This window comes from Ruditapes philippinarum, unplaced genomic scaffold (genome assembly GCF_026571515.1).
Source record: "Ruditapes philippinarum isolate M1 unplaced genomic scaffold, ASM2657151v2 ctg2486_1_1_1_1, whole genome shotgun sequence".
Classification (NCBI taxonomy): Eukaryota; Metazoa; Mollusca; class Bivalvia; order Venerida; family Veneridae; genus Ruditapes; species Ruditapes philippinarum.
Window position 1 is genome coordinate 1 of NW_026861059.1, and position 18,492 is coordinate 18,492.

Consider the following 18,492-nt stretch of genomic DNA (forward strand, 5'->3'; position numbering starts at 1 on the left):
ATTCTTCTCACATCCCACACTCATACACTTGAAAGTTAATTTCCTTTGTCTCTTCACCTCGTTATACATATTTACTATATGGAAGTTTTTCACATGATCAACTTCTCTCTTCATTGGATATAAATACCATACTGCAGCCGTTATATTTACATGGGTATTTAACTGAATTATCATTTATATTATTACATTTATCTGTCCCTTCCATACAGGATACTGCTTTCCGTCTACATTTTCTCTTACGATTTGAAACTTGTTTGATTGGTTTTGGTATTTCCTCTGCCTGTCCTACATGCTTGTACAAATACCTTTGAAAAGGGTCTCCCTTTTCATTTTCATCGTAAACCATGTCTTTGTTTATCATATCAAAATCATTCACAGCCTCATCATCAATATCACTTGCGAATTTTCTATTTTTCTTCTTTGGTATTTCAGGCAATTCCCATTGATCACTTTCCCTGTTATGAACAGATTTTTCTGCATCGGTCAAAGTATTAACAATACTTCTTTTCTTGGCAGATTGTGAACCATCACTCACTTCATCATTAGTTTGTTTGAAGTGCTTAATGTTATCAATTTTTTTAACGTGTTCATTTGAATCACCTTCATTCTTTTTTATTGTAGCAGTCTTTGCATGATCAACAATTTCATGAGACCTCAATGGACCTTTACTACTGAATACTCTATGGCAATCAGCTATGCTGCATACATACTTATGGTGTTTATGAACTTTAAGATCATGTTTAATCATATACGACGTATCAATAAATATATACTTGCAATCTTTACGACGACACATCTTTACTGTTCTTCCCAAGTCATGCCAAATTGCTTGTTCAAAATACCTTTTCAATTCTTCAAATTTACTGCGTAAAAATTCAGCTCTGTAAATTCTATTCATTCCATTAAGATGTTTCACTTGTACATGTTGTATATATGATATTTTGTCCTCGACTGGGAAAATCTTTTTACAATAAAAACAAGGTAATGTGAATTCCTCGACTTCAACTGTTTCTTCCCCTACAGAAGAGTTTTGAATAAGTAACTGAGGTAACGGTTGGCTGTATTGCATGCTGTTGCTAACGGCACTGTTGTTGCTAACTGCAATGTTGTTGCTAACGGCAGTAGGAGAATATGTTGTTGGCGACTGCAAACTATTGTTGCCTATCGCAACATTATTGTCATCATGCAGAGGCAAAATCTGAGTATATGCGATGTTATCTCTAATGTTATCAGGCTGCTCCATCCTCAAGATGTTGTCATCATCACCATCGACCTTAAAATGGAAGTGTAAATAATTTCATTGGAGAAATTTTAATAATTCATCAACAATCATTACCATGCCTACATGTAAAGACATTGTATTCAAATATATACATACTATATGTATCTTTAATGTCTACATTTCTTATAAACAAAAATATGAAAGAAAGTCTTTATCAAAGTGTAACAAGTATGTTGTATGCAAAGAACTGAACATTGTAATGTTAATGTTCATCGCATCTCAACAGTACTTTGCAGTCCTGATAATTTAATATGTTTTTTATGAAAAAAAAAACTCTATGTAATTCCTGATAATTAAATAAGTTTTATGAACCAACCTCTGTTTCAACAGTTGGTACTGTTTCATTTTTCATCTCAGTTTCATCAATATTGAAGTTTGAATAACAAGAAGTGTCACCTGTTTCATCCCTTTCTACCTTTACTTGTATATCTTGGTTCTTTCCTAGGAAACACAAAAGTCTGTGGTCTAAATATTGCAAATAATTGGTAAAAGTAAGTCCACAAATTTGACACTTTGAATTTTCCAGTTCATTACACCTCTCTAATACTTCTTCCTTTACAGATCCTAAGATTCCTGCAAGTTCCTCTTGCTTCATATAAGGTAGATCACTAGTTGGTTGAATGACATCGTCTTCAGTTTTAACAATCACCATTTTATCAGAGTCACTAACTTTGGACAGGCATAATTCAATCTGTTGTTTGTCACTTACAATACTTTTCTCAGTATTCACATGTGTAAGACATTCTGATTTGTCCACTTCTAATTTAACTTCATTGTGAGCTATAAATACTTGTTTAGAGAATGTTCCATCACTTACAACTACCTGGTCATTATCATTCAACTCATTATTACTGTTATCATCATCATTATCATCAGCCTTAACGACCATATATTCCTCAATGTCCTCTAGGTTTTCTTTAAATGAAAGATCTTGATTGTACTTTTTATAATAATATATATTTTTTGATTAATATACCCTTTGCTTGTTTAGTAGTTTTTTCTTCCACTTTTTAACTCCTTCCCCCGGGGTTTCAAGTCAAACATAAACATTGTCATCAGCCCCCATTTTTGTATACCCCCCTAAACATCTCTACATGTAGGTTTTCTTCAAATATATTACCTTTATTGTCCTTTTTATAATGAGATATATGTTTGTTTATCATATTCTCCATTTGTTCAGATTCTCCACTCAGTTCCATTTTCAGATTTTATTAATTCAGGAAATGCCTAAATAAAGGTTAATATGTGCTCATTGTTTTCCCCATTTTATAAGCAATACTTAAAAAATTGTTGTGTGTTTTTGCACAACAATTTTTGTATCCATTATCTTGAGTATATCATTCAAATGAAAACTGGTATTTTGCTGATCTTTGCGGCTGTTCACAATGTCTTGGTATACCGGTAATAGTTTGCAGGTCCTGCACACAGCTGTATCTTCATGATAAATTGTCATGTAACCTAAAAAGGTAAAAATAAATGATATTATTATTTGTGCTGACAAGATATGGAAACAAGGGGATCGCAAAGGCTGAGCAATATATGCCTGATTAAAAATTAGTTTGAGTAACTTAAAAATAAACTTTATATCAGGGCAGTGACCTGTTTACTTGTCTGAAAAATATGTCATCTTAGTTATCCTTCTGATGGTAAATGACCCTAGGGAGAGGGTATTATTATCCCTTAGTGCATGATTGATCAAATATTTGTAGAGGTCCACGAGGCAATGCTACATGCCATAAAGTATCTAAGCTATGGGCATTATAGTAACATAATAATAATTCATACATAATGACTAAGTGTGACCTTGACTTGAGCAAGGTAAAATCTACACCCTGCACCTCGTCTCCTACACTTCTGTCAAGTAGTTTCAATTTTCTTTCATCAGTTCAAAAGATACAGAAAGACACAAATTTGCTAACAGAAAGACTGCCCATAGAAATGGAATTAGAAGCTATTTATTTTGTTATTTGGGCTTTATCTATTTCAGTTGTGCAGACAGACCAGGTGCTTAACAATATATACCAAAATTTGTTAAGGCATAATGGCATATAAAAAAGTCTAAATTGGGAATTGGACTTGACCCACCTTGTTAACAGTTAACACTGTCAGTTAAATTCTTTTAACATTTTAACAAAAATAGGGCTTCTGTCATAGGTTTTGTTTAAACCATTTCCAGGTCCAACTAATTGGACTGTGCAACGAGATATTGTGGTATTGTGTGTTTGGGCAATATCTCGCCTCTAGAATCGAGATTCTGACCCATTACGACAATATCTCATAATCTAGCTTTGGTACCGTGTGGTTCGATTGGCACCTGTGGTTCAAGCAAAGGGATAGATTCTGACCCCCCCCCCCCCGCACCAAGTGTCTTGTGACTCGTAGGACAGTTTAAATGTTTGACAAAATTGACAGAGGTAAGGCCCTCTTATAAATTGGACTTAACAGTGCTAAAAGCACACAAAAAAAGTAGACTTCTACCTCTACATGGAAAAGAGTCAACTCGGCCCTATACCAACTTGGCACGGGTCAACTCGGCACGGGTCAACTCGGCCCACTTTACAAAAATATATAGGCCTATAACGTATTTACTTTGCTTTGCATGTTGTTAAGGTAAATGAATAATAAGAAATATCTTATATTATTATTATATAATCCCGTGATTGCAAGCCTACTGTAATACATACACAAAGTACTTCTTATTATTGTATATTTTGAATGTAGAATCTCTCAAAAAGTAAATAACTTTTAAATTAAATGTCTTTCATTATTATAATAGTTACATTAAATACCGGATTGCAAGAATTTAATGTAACTATTATAATAATGAAAGAAAAAGAAATACTTACAGTCACGTCATCTTGCTATGTAATTAGTTATTTACTTAAGCATACATGTTATTGTATATATTATGAATGCTTGTACATGACTCTTTTGAGAGTTAATTGGCAAAATAAAGATTCTTCTTCTTCTTCTATAATTATACATTGTACCTCTGATGAAATAAAGTATATTCAGAAAAAAAATTATTTATTTGTCTTGCAGATTCGATACAATTAATGTAGACACAGGCACGATTATCGAACCTGGGAAGAAAAAATATGAACAAATTGATAAAATAACTTCATATTTTTTTTCCCAGGTCCGTGAATATAGATATAATAAAAATGTGTTTCCTGAGATGCGTTTTGTTTGAAAAGAAATTTTCAAAAATACGAAACAAGACCGTGTTTACTTAATAGCATAAGCTTCTAATTAATTGCAGGTGGTCACTAATCAAATTTGAATGAATGAGTCAATCATAATTATCACCTAATTAATCGGTATCTTTAACATACACATTGACTGATAGTAATAGCCCGTGATAATAGGAGTCCCTTGATGTCCTTTACCCATTTTTAAAAGTGGGCCGAGTTGACCCGTGCCGAGTTGGAATAGGGCCGAGCTGACTCGGGGGCCGAGTATGTTTTAGGGCCGAGCTGACCCGGATTCCCTCTACATCATACTGCTTTAAATTCGTTTACGGTCACTCTTAGCACTGACTATGTCAGATCTCAGTGAAATTCAGTTCAATATTGAGCAAACTAAACGGGAAAACTTACCTAGGCTAATGTTTCGATTCAGGCCTACACATCTTGTGCAAATGGGGTCTTTAAATAAAAGGGAAATAACTCTAGAATAGAGAAATAGATTCACGAAAAAAACATTTTAAAACGAAACGAACGAACTGATACATTTTCGAACAGTACATAAATAAGATAAGATATGTCCTCATTTATTTGCTTATCATTGTGCTTTTTTGTTGTTGTTTTTTTGTTTTTGTTAGTATTTTTGCAAATAACTAATTTATTGAGACTTTTTGCAATCAGATATGCCTGTAGAATGATACTGGGATGATACAAGGGCTAAGCGCTTTCGATTATCCTCTTGAATTTTGAATTTGTTTTCTTGCAATCCGGTATTTAATGTAACTATAATAACTACATACATATTATGTACCAAGATTTAATTAATCTAATACAAATGTTCTCTTGTGATTTTTTTGTTTATGTTCCGAAGTCTAAGATATGTCCTATTTATGATAATACTACATAATATGAGCCGCGTCATGACAAAACCAGCATAATGGGTTTGCGACCAGCATAGATCCAGACCAGCCTGTGCATCCGCGCAGTCTGATCAGGATCCATGCTGTTCGCTTACCAACTCTATTACAAGTGGAGAAACTGACAGCGAACAGTATGGATCCTGATCAGACTGCGCTGATGCGCAGGCTGGTCTGGATCCATGCTGGTCGCAAACCCACTATGTTGGTTTTGTCGTGACGCGGCTCATATGGTGAAATCTATTGTAGTGATCGTTGTGTATATGGTTTCTGGCGTTCTGCGGAATTTAAATTTCATACAATTAAACCAAAAAAAGTATATACAAGTATATGTGCACGCCATTGTAATACTGTTTTCATTTTTGAAAACGCCAATTTGCAACATGATTTATTTAAAACCTATCTTAATATTTTTTATCAATGAGCCGTGTCACGACAAAACCAACATAATGGGTTTGCGACCAGCATGGATCCAGACCAGCCTGCGCATCCGCGCTTACGTAGAGAAACTGATAGCGAACAGCATGGATCCTGATCAGACTGCGCGGTTGCGCAGGCTGGTCTGGATCCATGCTGGTCGCAAACCCATTATGTTGGTTTTGTCATGACGCGGCTCAAATATTTTTAACCACTTTAACACTTTCATACAGTGCCAAATTTAATTTTCAGGTCTTATTCGTGGCCAAAATCATATCTATCTATGAAGAATGCTTCAAGTCTCAAAAGAGTATAGATCTACCTATAAGGGTTCGTGAAAAATATACTTAGTATATAAAATAGCTAACAGACTGGAAGGGTGTGGAAAAATAAAAGATCAAGGGCCTATACAAAGTAAAATATAAAGAAAAAAGTTAAAAAACTGCTGGGAACTAGGAAAGTTGTGCAACTGTTCGCTGAATGAGTTATTATAATAGCGCAGGTTATCGGCATGGGACCAAGCCCTACCATCCCCAAGGGACCCACCCTCAGGACCCTCTGTACTAGCAAAATGTCCTTCAGCCTCCAAAACACACATTATTTTGAATGAAAACCTGTGATCACTAGCAGACAAAGTTTCAACTTGTTCTAAAAAACTGTTCCAAAAGTTTGCGGTATATGGAAAAAAAGAATTAATGTATTTGAAGAAGTCTGATCTGTCATGAGGCTGATTTCTACATTAAGATAACCAGCGTGTTTCTTTTTTGTGTGTTTTTTTGTTGTTTTTTTTTTCACGGGAAATGTTTGATTATGTAGTTTGTATGGTAGTTATTCAGGATTTTAACGGCAACAGATATGGAGGATTTGGCGTATTTATAGCCCCCTCCCTTGGGTTTAAGTTCCTTACATAAAATCATATTAAAGAGTTTGACAACCACCGGCTGGACTAAAGTGACTGTAATGTACATAACAGTATATTCTGCAAAATAAATTGTATATTGGAAGTGGTTGATTTTGGGAAGTTATTACTGTAAAGATGTATAGGAGGAAAAGAAAAGAGCCAAGGACCGACCTATGCAGTGCCCTGATGTGACTAGAATTTGGTTTGAAGAATAGCAATTTGACACAACACATTGACCTTTGCCAATGAAGAAGGACCTGACTCAGGACACACCGTGCTCAGAGATGCAATGATTTTGGAATGTGCATTAGAGATAAATCCAAAACATTTGTCTTTGTTTAAATATCTACCCTGTGAGTAAGATTCATTACCTTTAACGGTACCATAGTGTATACTGAAACAATGGGCGGTACTATAATTAAATCGACATTCTAAATGAAAAAAAAATGTTTGTCACAACCTTTACCAGAGTTATCTTCCTTGCTTTGGGTTACTAAGTATCCAATGTTTAAGATAAAAAAAACTACCTAAAAGGGTAAGGATAAAAACAGAGATAAAAAAATAAGTTTACCGTAGTTGAAAATCGAAAAAGGGGACACAATTTTGTCACATTTCTTGACAGAGTTACATGCTACCAATATTTATAACGTTTACCAATTTATTTTCAGTGTGGAATTTGCTTAATCCGGTGCTAGACGACCTAGAAATTGAAATGAAATAAAAAATTCTAAGGGGAGCATTTTCCTTGTGACATAATTCAATGAGAACTGATACCACTGACTTTACCTTATTACTTCCCATCGGTTGTTAATTGTCTGCTTTATTCAATCATTAGAAGAGTATATTAGAATAATTATGTCAAGTCCTATAAATAGAATTCGAAGGCATGCCTTTATAAATCCTATATAAACTATAAACGTTTAACTCTTACTGTTATATTATTAGTTATAAAGATTTTTGACAGGTTATATGGCCCTTTAAAACGGCTGTTTGGAAATAAAACCCGAGTCGCTAAGCGAGGGTTATATTGCAAACAACCGTTTATATACGGTCAATATAACCTGTCAGGAATATGTCAGAGGGTGAGAAAAATGTGCAGTCTGACCGGACCATCGTAATACCGTACCGACTGAGCTATCCGGCCGCTTATACATTTTGTGAAATGAACAAATAGTGAACAGGTCTGAATCGTGACATACTCCCCCGCTGGATTGAAATTCGTCCTCGAATGTGAAATTGGACTCGGAGCTTATACCATCACGGTCCCCCGTTGGGCGCCAAATGTCACAGGGTGAGAAAAATGTGCTGCTTGACCGGGACTCAAACCCGGAACCCTCAGATTGAGCTATCCGTCCGCTTACACATTATCTCTCCCAAATAGTGAACAGTTTTGAACCGTGACAAATATTTACAACGAATTTATAATTCAGCAAACTTCCTTTTTTTTTAGAAAAAAAAAGAGATTTCTTAGAAAATTGACAGCAGTCGTACATATAACTTTATAATACTGCACGTTTGTAACGTCGCTTTTCATTGGATAATCGTGACACGTCTTCTGTCGATCCATGAAGAAATCTTACTTTTTTCTAAATAATGATGCTTGCTGTATTATAAATTCGTTATAAAGATTGTTGACCGGTTATTTTTCCCTTAGTATATAAACGTCTGTTTGCAATATAACCCTCGCCTAACGTCTCGGGTTATATTTACAAATAGCCGTTTATATAGGGCCATATAACCTGTCAACAATCTTTATAACTAATAATATAAACGTTACGATTGTCCAATGAAAATTTGCGTTTTAAAAGTGCAGTATTTTAAGAAAAACTATATAAACGTCACTATTATGCAATGAAAAGCGACGTTACAAATAGAAGTATTATTTAATTCGTATGCAGAGATCATTACTTTGACATAAATCTGAAGAAGCAGTTCTTTAACGAGTTCAGTCATAATGCGGCATGGATTTTATTGAACTGTTGAAAATGATTCAAGAAAGCTAGGCTAGCTATGTTTCATAATTTAAGCTTAGCCAAACTTGAGGACTAGCCCAACATCGTTTCAATAAACATTACTTTATGTCAAAGACTATTATTTTTTTAATTCAACTTCCTATGAAAATAAAATGGTAGGCCCTTTCTTTAATCCGCAATGTGTGAATGTTCATTTGTATTGCTTGACACTAAAAGAGTCATAACAAAGGAGTCATAAACTAAGCATTTTCTTTGCATTCCAAAATTGTGTCATTTTTTGAAAAACTGAATTCAGACTTAGGACTTTCTATGAAACGCAACCCTGCTTAATACCAGCCGAGTCCTAAATAAACCGTTAAACAAATAGAAAAAAACGGCTAGTAGATTTACCAGACTGCCTTTCAAAAAAAAAAAAAAAAAAAAAAAGACAAGAGCAAGAAATGTTATTTTTTATCTATTTTTATTTTTTTAATGAAACAGAAAATGGCAAGTATAATATTTTATAAAATACATAACAAAGTTGACATGTACATATATTGCAATTAGAAAAAAAGAGCAAGAATACACATTCTTCATAGATGGAATCGTAACTTGCACGTGCAATTAAAAAAAAATCAAGGGAAACAACCTATGTATCCACAAACATAATTTTATATGAGTTATCTCCCTGCGCATTAGTTTTAGGGTAGGGAGCAAATACCTCTAATGGCTTCCTACATCTATAGCTTAATAGAACTACGCTGAGCAGCACGGTGGTAAATTAACCCTTAAAGCTGCTGATTTTTTTGTAATGGATTTGCCCTGCTTTGAATTTGGATCAGTCCATTTTTAATAAGAAGAAAATATGCTACCAACAGTGTAAACACGAACGCACAAACTGGGCTTGCTCATTACTGATAGCAACGACTTCTCACTTCCGGTTCCATCTGTAGAGAATGTAGAGAAGGGATTTGTAATTGAGACTAAACCGGACGTCTACATTTTGCCCAATTTAAGAATTAAATAATAACCACCTTCAAAAACTTTGAAGTGATGTTATTATTATAATAAAATCTTACACACTATCACAGAAAAATATGAAAATTAAAGAAACAAAAACAAATTTGTACATAATGGTAATATTTCGTTTATGATTAACTTACAATATAAAATCTAGAAAAAAAAGTCAATGGATTTCTTGAACTGTATTAGCTAAACATATGTAGAAAAATTTAATGTCCACTTAATTTGCATTATGTATATATCTACTTCTTTTAGAAACACCTGATTGCTGTATGTTAAAGGCATATTGTCCCTCAGAAACAAATAATATTTTACTTCCTTTAGAAAAGGTAAAAACAATAGTTTTATAACATTTAAATAATGGTTTTATGTCTGTAAGATGCTTATCATCTGAAGAAAGTAGAGCTGAATGTAACAATATTTGTTATAAAAGTAGCAAAATGTAAACAAAGTAGTAGATCTCTATTTTGACTTCTATACAAAACACTTAATCTCATTGCTAGAAAGAAACAGACATTAAAGATGGTACAGGTATTTGGCCAATTAGTATCATTTTGGAATCTTTTACAGGATACAAAAAAAATAAAAAAAATATTTCGCACCATAAAAGCATTTCTAGGGCATAATGGGCCTTTAATTACCCCATGGCATGTTATGTATTATCCTATTATAATTTTTTTTGGAACGATTTTTATCATCGGACACTAAACAAATTGTATATATTTATCGAGAAGTAAAACTGTGTTCGTAATAAACAAGAATTCGCTTTAACAGTGTTCGAATTAACAAAGTTTGATACAGACAGTAGAATCTATAAATAGATTCACTGCATAGTTACGAACAGACGAGTATGACATCTACTGTGGTCATTTTAACAAGGCATACTTCATTTCTACTATTAACAGTTTAATACCTGAAAGACATAAGTGGATACAACTTTAAAAAAACTAGACACAGTTTAAGAAAACTATCTGAGTAGCTCGCCCAAATTCGTCAAACGATTTCACGAGATCCATGGATTTCAGAAAAGTGTTTAATTATGCACTGTTGTACATGTATATATATATATACATGCTAAATAAAAAATAGAATGATAATCTCCAACTTGTTATTTGAGTTGATTAATCATGTAGAAAATAACAAAATGAGCAATATTATAAAGTCATGATAAATGAGATTAAACAATCATAACGGCGTTCATCAAACATTTTTGTCTCCTCTGACGTCATTAGTTCAGCGCCATCAGCGTCAAACATAAAACATGAAAGAACATTTTTCATTAAATGAAAAAGCACTTCTTAATATCTACACTTCACTATCACAATCACTTTGACAGTACTAAACATCCGGCATTTTTCTTAACTTTGACCGGAAGTTAATTACGTCACATTTCTATAAATAGATCATTAAAATCCAACATGGCAGATCATGCCTTCTTTTTGTATAAAAAGATTCGGAGTTCAATCAATGCCGAGCCAGTCACAATATAACATAGAGATCTACAGATATCATGTTGATTTTATCAACATAATAAAAATATGAAGGCCTTTAGTGTAGTCACACAACATGATTTTGTTGTTGTTGTTTGACCAAAAGTTGTGTTCTCCCCTCTGTGGAGTCTAAATATAGTATCCGCGCGGCGTCCTCGCGCCCAATGTTACGTAAGCACTGTAAAAGATGGCTGACTATAGCAATATCTCTGCGCTCCCAGTCATGTAGCATGTGTTTAAAACTACTGTTTGTGTCATTTTTCTTTTTAGATTCAAACTGTTCCATTCTTTTGTTACTGTAACCTGAATGAAAGGAAAAATATATGAGGAAAATGTATTAAATTTACACAATCGATAGTAAATTCACCAATATATAACGAATATGTGTTGTCTTCTCTTAAGGACGATAGTTTTTAGCTGCAGCCATAAATATAAACATACCACGACTTTTAAAGACATACTATGCTCATTCTTAAGGAAAATATTTTAATCACAGTTATTTATTAAAATCTATGACATTCTTTCGCAATATGTCTAATCTAAATAAAAGAATGAATAAACTATGTATGGGAAGCTGCGTTCCCTATTACGGGACAAGTAAAGAGTTGGTCATTTCATTAAAAAAAGTGCCAGTATTGTTATCACATTGTGTGTAGTATTTTAAACATAACATATCTACTTTGTGTGAAGTCAAAACATGTTTATTTTATACTTACAAAGAGGCTGTGTAGCAATTATCAATAATTTTTAATATCAAATCTGAGCATAGTATATCTTTCAATTTTGAAAAAAAAACAATTCGGAAGTAGGATTAAAAAGTTAAGAAACTATCATTTTCTCTCATATACAAATGGTTCCACGAGATAAAAATATCAGTATATTGATGAAAAGGGCATTTGTGAAACGTTATAATATCAAAATACTAATGTAATTATACTGAGCAGACAACAATTTGGGCACAGTAGCGTTGGCTGGCTTGCCATTAGAAATCATGTGGAACAACTTGTACAGGAATAACGTAACGCAAGTACACGAATTATTTCCCTTCATATTAAATACCTCATGGAGCTTTATGGTTTCCTTTAAAATTTTATATGTTTATAATTTCTAACATTATCAGGAAATATGTCAAGATATTGGTCTATCAAACAAGTCATCTGCTACTATTTTCATTTTTATGTTAAATATAAAAAAATCTTGTGTTTCCAGGTTAAAGGGACTCCACTGAAGTTTAAAAGCCTAAAACATAACATTTGAATGTCTTACATAAATGAGATGGGGCACTTTAAACATAAATATATGCAAAGATAGTAAAGAAATAAACTTTGAAATAAATTAAAAATCGTATTTCTATGCTTTTCTTAGCCCGATTTGAGTGAAAAGCGTTTAAACGCTTTTCATTTTGGGTCATTTTTTACAATTTGAATAATTATTTTGGAAAAACGAAGTGCGCGAATGATATTTGAATTTGCACAAAGATAAGTGGTCTAAACCTTTATCAAAAATGGTACATTTATCTGGAAAACAATATTTTCAGTCCCAGCATGTCAAAAAACCCTCAGTAGAGTCCCTTTAATATTTTGCAGTATTTTGCAGTTCCTACATACACATATCTCTTAATCTTTACTTACCAAGTTCTTTAGCCAGCATTTTCCAACTATCTGACTGTGGTGAAGATAGAATCTTTTCAAGCTCTGTTCGTTTAGATATTGGAAGATCTCGGACACGTGATGTAAGGCAATCTGCAAAGAGAGGGAGAGGGAGCGTCAAAATTTATAATTATATTTTTTTTAAATATGAAAAATGATTTTTTTAAAAAGTTATTACTGATGTTATCGTATTTCTGTCTAGAGTTGTCTAGAGTTGTCTTCTTTTTCGTCCGGTTATAAACATACGACAGATTGCCCGTATCTGTTAGACGATAAAAACAATCAAGATTTCGGGATATATCGGCTGGGAATGGTGAAGCAGGTTGGAGATGTAAAGACGAAGGTTCCCGCATGGTGTTTCATTACCAAATAATTACTAGATATGATTGATCTGTGATCGATTAGGTATGAGATCAATTAAAACGATTGAGAAAAAGTAAATAAGCTGTATACTTTTCTCTACACAGATAGCAAGATTTAATGATAAATTCACTGACAAAAAATATATGTATTGATGGTTGGTCACCCATATATGAATCATATGTGAATCTTCACATTGTAAGTGGTTATCTTTTTAATGCGTTCGTCAATATACATTAAAATGATATATCTCACAATTACCGAGGCCATTTTAAAGATAAAACACTAATATAAAGTCTAATAATGTTAAATTGGTTGCCCGTCCCTTTTCACGATTTTGTGTCAGTTTTTTCATTTTCTTTCATTTTCTTTTTCCCTTTTAATTATCTTTGGGTCAGTGGTTTTAACTTTCGTACACCTTTTAGTGGTGGTGGCCTTTTTTCATCAAATTGATCTATAAAAAATGTTGTGTTTGTGGTCAAGGAGTATTTATGGTTGATGTTAAATGACTTTTATATTGGCGCCTACGTCGTAAATCTGACACAAAATGAAATGACTTTGGGCAAAAAGTCTAAAATCGTATAAACTAAATTTAAATTAAAAAAAGTGACTAGAAAGTTGACATAAAAGGCAACTGCATACAGATTTTTTTTTCACAATTTCATGTGTATATTTAATTATGTGAATAGAACACGGAAGGCTTAATTTTGAAAAAAAAGATGAAATTAAAATATATGCGCAAGGGCATTTAATGGCAAAAGCCTATAATCAAATGTCACTTCAATACTTCCCATATTCTGCTTAAAATACATTATCTCTTAAATAAACGGACTTTTGTGTCGGTTTTCTGCCCCATGCAGACCACAAAATGTCACATGATATAGGCACCTTGTTTATCTTCTTAAACAGAGAAGGAACTAAAAATTAAAGGGACTCGTCCGCAGTTTTTCATTTTAAATGCCGGGACTACAAATAATTTTTCGACATAAATGCGACGCTTTTCTCTCAAATCGGGCTAAGAATAACACAAAAATAGGTTTTCAATTCATTTCTGAATATTTTTATGAATTATCTGTTGCATATCTTTCTGTTTTAAGTGCCCAGGTTGAGCTATGTAAGAAATTCAAATTTTATGTTTTTAGACTTTTGGACCTCAACGGAGTCCCTTTAATTTATCAGTTGATTTGCGCATTATTTCAGCCTCACAACTTTCCTTCATCTTAAATTGCGATTTAATTTCGTGAATACAAAGAAATGAAAGACGGTGTATGTCTTTGAACATACGAGGACTTAATTAGGCAAACGAGTCTTCTTTTCCCGAAAAAATTACATTTATGAAATTATGGATGGATCGTTGCGTATATCTTTATTCAACCAGAAACTAGTAATAAAGTTTATGTTTTCCTTTAGTAAATGAGGCATTACTAACTTGTAAGTAAATACTTAAATTGTGTGGAGTCATGTTGAAAGAGAATTAATAAATGAAAATTCTCGTAAAGCGACTTAATTTGAAAAAATTAAGTTCGCTTAATATATCCTTTTATGTTTCAAACGCTCCTTCCCTTTTTTCAATTACCCTGCCCATTTATTTTAAATATTATAATTTTCGGTATTTACGACAATCTAAAATATCAGTTCAGTCCTTTGAACACAGTGAGAACATTGCAAAATCGAAAGGGAAAAAAATCAATTTTACAAAAAAAGATATTGTCATGGCTTACTTGGATATATATTACACATTACCCGAACGGAACCGGAAATGATAAACATTTGCCGCCAATATAGAGCCAGTCTATTCTGCACGTACAGTCTGACCGGGATTTATAAATATCATGGTTATAAACTGGAATTTGTATTTTTATATTGAAAGCCCTTAAAAATTAAAAAAAGACTGTTCCAACTTCAAAGCAGGGCAAATCAATTATACAAATTAAGCAGTTGCAAGGATCTAATTACGTATATATGTGGCTTGAGTTTAGTAAACGTTGCTCATGATACGTCTGCATCTTTTAATTTTGCTAGTGATTAGCAGTGAGATATATGCTATATTTCTCACTTCATTTTACTCACATCGCTTTCGATTCATTTGATATTTCCATTTCGCTATTGTCTCATTACAATTTCAATGAGATATATTGCGTATTTTCACTCTTAGTAAACAAATATCAATCGATATCACTTGCAAGCATATGGCGTTTTCATTGCTTTTAATTATATTTCTTTCAGAAATAGACCCATTCAACGAAAAAAAAAGTTTAACTTCCATGTGTTACTATGTATACGAATGATAAAAGGAAAAAAACTATTTCTATGAGTTTGAAATCACAAAAATATCTTGCATTATCTACTTTGTTTTTTTCTTCCTGAAATTACCGTTTAACTCAGATGAAAATTATCTATTCTTGTCCCAGATGGATATCATATATTTTGTCGGAATTTTCGGGCCGGATATTTTCGAGTACGCATTCTGTAAAAATAATTACTAGGTTCATTAAACAGTATTTTATGATAGTCATATTCCCTTACGTTTACACGAATATCGAAGACTTATCAGAAAGAGGCTACATGTATAATTCAAATAATCAATGTCAAAAGGAACAGCCTATTTTCGAACGTGAATCACATTCAATAGTATCACAGGGGTTTGAATCTAACCCCGTCCTCCTCCAACATCCCCCACACACGCATACACACAGTCCCTTGACTTTTTTTACGAGTTAACTTATTAACTTAAAATTTATTTTGTTTAATATATTAAAGGATTTATGTATAATTTCAATTAATTTGATCATTTTTTTATTTTGCTGACTCAACAATTTTAGTTTTTATAGAGCACTTAATGGTATTCTAATACTCATTTATGTACTAGTATTATTTACATATAAGAAATGCAACACTATGAGAGGTAAAAAGGTTGAAGCTTTCTTATTTTCTTCAACAATTTACTACCTGGCATGGTCAGTTAAAGCCGCATGCCTCCAAATGAACAAAATACTATAAAACATTCAGACTTAAGAAAAATGTAATAAGATTTTAAGAAAAGTAAAGATTCAGGTAATAATTAAGTGTTAATTTGCGATATATGACTGGTTATGCAGTATTTATCACAATATTTCTACCAGGCATGCTGCTTTAAATCCAGTTAGCTCACCGCCATACTCTATGTCAACCCTATTTAAAATTCGCATTATTTCAAGAAAATATAAGTAATTAATGAAATAATTTGTCATAAATCAAAGGATTGTACGTAAATAATAACATCACAATTAAAACGTCATTCAATTTCCTACTTGATTTACTAGTTACTACTTTTTAAATACATTGTACTTTTATTATGCAAATATTGAAAAAACATGTATTTCCTATACAGAAAAGTATAGAAATTCTGCAAAAGGATATTCTTTAATTTATTCTTAAAGACGCATTATGCCTCAGAAAGGAATTTATTTTTCGAAAGCCCTTTTTGGGGGTGGGGGTGTCCTATTATAGTTTTAAAAAAGTAACTCATTGGCAAATTACCCCAACCACCTTTTACTTCTATTGCTCTTTGGCAATATCAATTGACACACTTAAAGTGGTTTAGTATGGAAGTCAATATACAACTTCGTTTAACATTTTGTTACTTTTATAACAAATAATTTCACAATCCGCGCTACTTTTTTTTTTATAAGATAAACATCTAACATGCTCTTAAACTATTATTTTCTCGCTGTAAAACCCATGTTTGTCTTTTCTAAAGAATGAAAAATCATTCGTTTCTAAAACTTAATGTGCCTTTAATGGTATTACAGCTGGGCGACATGAAGACATCAATGTCCATTTAGCGACTCTTGCACGTTATTTGCGTGCAGTCGATATAAATCAGTCAGATTTTGTTGACCTATGGAAGTTATAAATACTATTTATACAAAGGATCGATTTCTTATCCATTAATTAATGTTCTTTTGGTTTGAAATTAAAGCTATGACTGGTAATACTTTTTTCACGGTTACATTTCTTTCAAACAAGCAAGCTCGTACGAATACAAAGAATTAGACCTCTTGTTGATTAAATGGATAATTATAAGGTAGACTATGATATAAGCTACTGTAATGTTATCTTATTTATTTTATTCACAAAGAATATCTCAAACAAGATCATAAACAATATTTTCAAAGAAAATTACTGTGCACTCTTTTCTTTTCGTGCGCATTAACGCAGGTGCACGTGCGGTAAGTGCACCGACTTTCGTCAATATTAACCCCTCAGATAAAAAGAAGCAATGCAACGAAGCAAAGAGCACGCGAATTATTGCAGGAATAAAAATCCTAATTAATTGCGTATATATGCATGTATAAATGCTTAAATAATTTACTACCTTTTTGCCATGTATATATGCATGTACAGTATAAAATTCTTTTTGTTGGCCTCCATAGAAAATTTATCAATCTAGAGTTGTTGCTTTTTGTTACTATCGAGAAAGAATAACAATTTTGGCATTCATACAGAGTTGTCGGTTCTTGTCGATTACAATCTAAGTTAATGTGTTTTATTGTTTTATTATATTAATATTCAGGTGCTAAAATTAATGTGAAACGGGCAGATTTATTCAGAGGATACTTGTTATTTCATTTATGCAACATTTTTTTACATTTATTTAGTGATTCTTTCACTCATGTAATAAAACCATTCTTTTCCGTTCGTTTACGTTTTTCCTTTTTGCTTTCGGCGTCCCCGTCCTCATACGGAAATACATTTATTCCTATAACGTACGTAGAACGCCGAAAACTGACCGGAAAATACCGAGTACACACTTGGAAGTCACCACTGCAGTTACTTCCCCTGTCTAGTTCAGTTAAAGAAACGTAATCGTGCAAGCAGACTATGCACGTGTAAATCAATTTATTAAAAGGGATATATTAAGCATTACTTGTGTCAAGTGTCTAAAGTGTACTTACACGAATAATTTTTTGGCGACTCGTTATCTACAAATATACCGCTGTCACCACCAGATGCCTTGGAGTATTCTACGTCCTCGTGACTGCACGGTGCTTTGTGGCGTCGTTTCGCACGCATTCTTCGCCAGTGTTTGATGACTACGTAACAAAGGAGACCAACCACGACTAAGCCAAGGACGGAACAATAAATTGGAATGACGTCACCATCGTCGTCATCGTCGTGCGTGTAAACAATCGGCGTGGAGCTGTTGTACCTTGGTTCAACTCCCCCTGCATGCATACCTGAAAATATTTTTAGAATTTACAAAAAAATATTCTTGACGTGGCCCTTGAATAAATTGTAAAATACGACTTAAATTCGAAACAGATTTATCCCCCT

General features: G+C 32.9%; 2 protein-coding genes across 2 annotated transcripts in view; both read right to left on the reverse strand.

The window, feature by feature from the left end:
* Nucleotides 1-8: 8 nt before the first annotated feature.
* Nucleotides 9-2,240, reverse strand: LOC132714399 (uncharacterized). The gene is made up of 2 exons (XM_060697279.1): nucleotides 1,599-2,240; nucleotides 9-1,273 (listed from the first exon to the last, which is right to left on the reverse strand). Exons 1-2 carry the CDS (start codon nucleotides 2,169-2,171, stop codon nucleotides 98-100), a joined length of 1,749 nt encoding a protein of 582 aa, XP_060553262.1. The 5' UTR covers nucleotides 2,172-2,240; the 3' UTR covers nucleotides 9-97.
* A 6,878-nt stretch (nucleotides 2,241-9,118) lies between these two features.
* The window catches only part of LOC132714391 (tumor necrosis factor receptor superfamily member 16-like), a 33,244-nt gene continuing 23,870 nt past the window's right edge, over nucleotides 9,119-18,492 (reverse strand). Inside the window, exons 4-6 of the mRNA XM_060697254.1 lie at nucleotides 18,114-18,395; nucleotides 12,799-12,909; nucleotides 9,119-11,470 (exon numbers count right to left, since the gene is read on the reverse strand). Of these exons, the coding sequence (XP_060553237.1) occupies nucleotides 11,235-11,470; nucleotides 12,799-12,909; nucleotides 18,114-18,395 (629 nt within the window). The 3' untranslated portion in view covers nucleotides 9,119-11,234. The remainder of the gene's footprint in view (nucleotides 11,471-12,798; nucleotides 12,910-18,113; nucleotides 18,396-18,492) is intronic.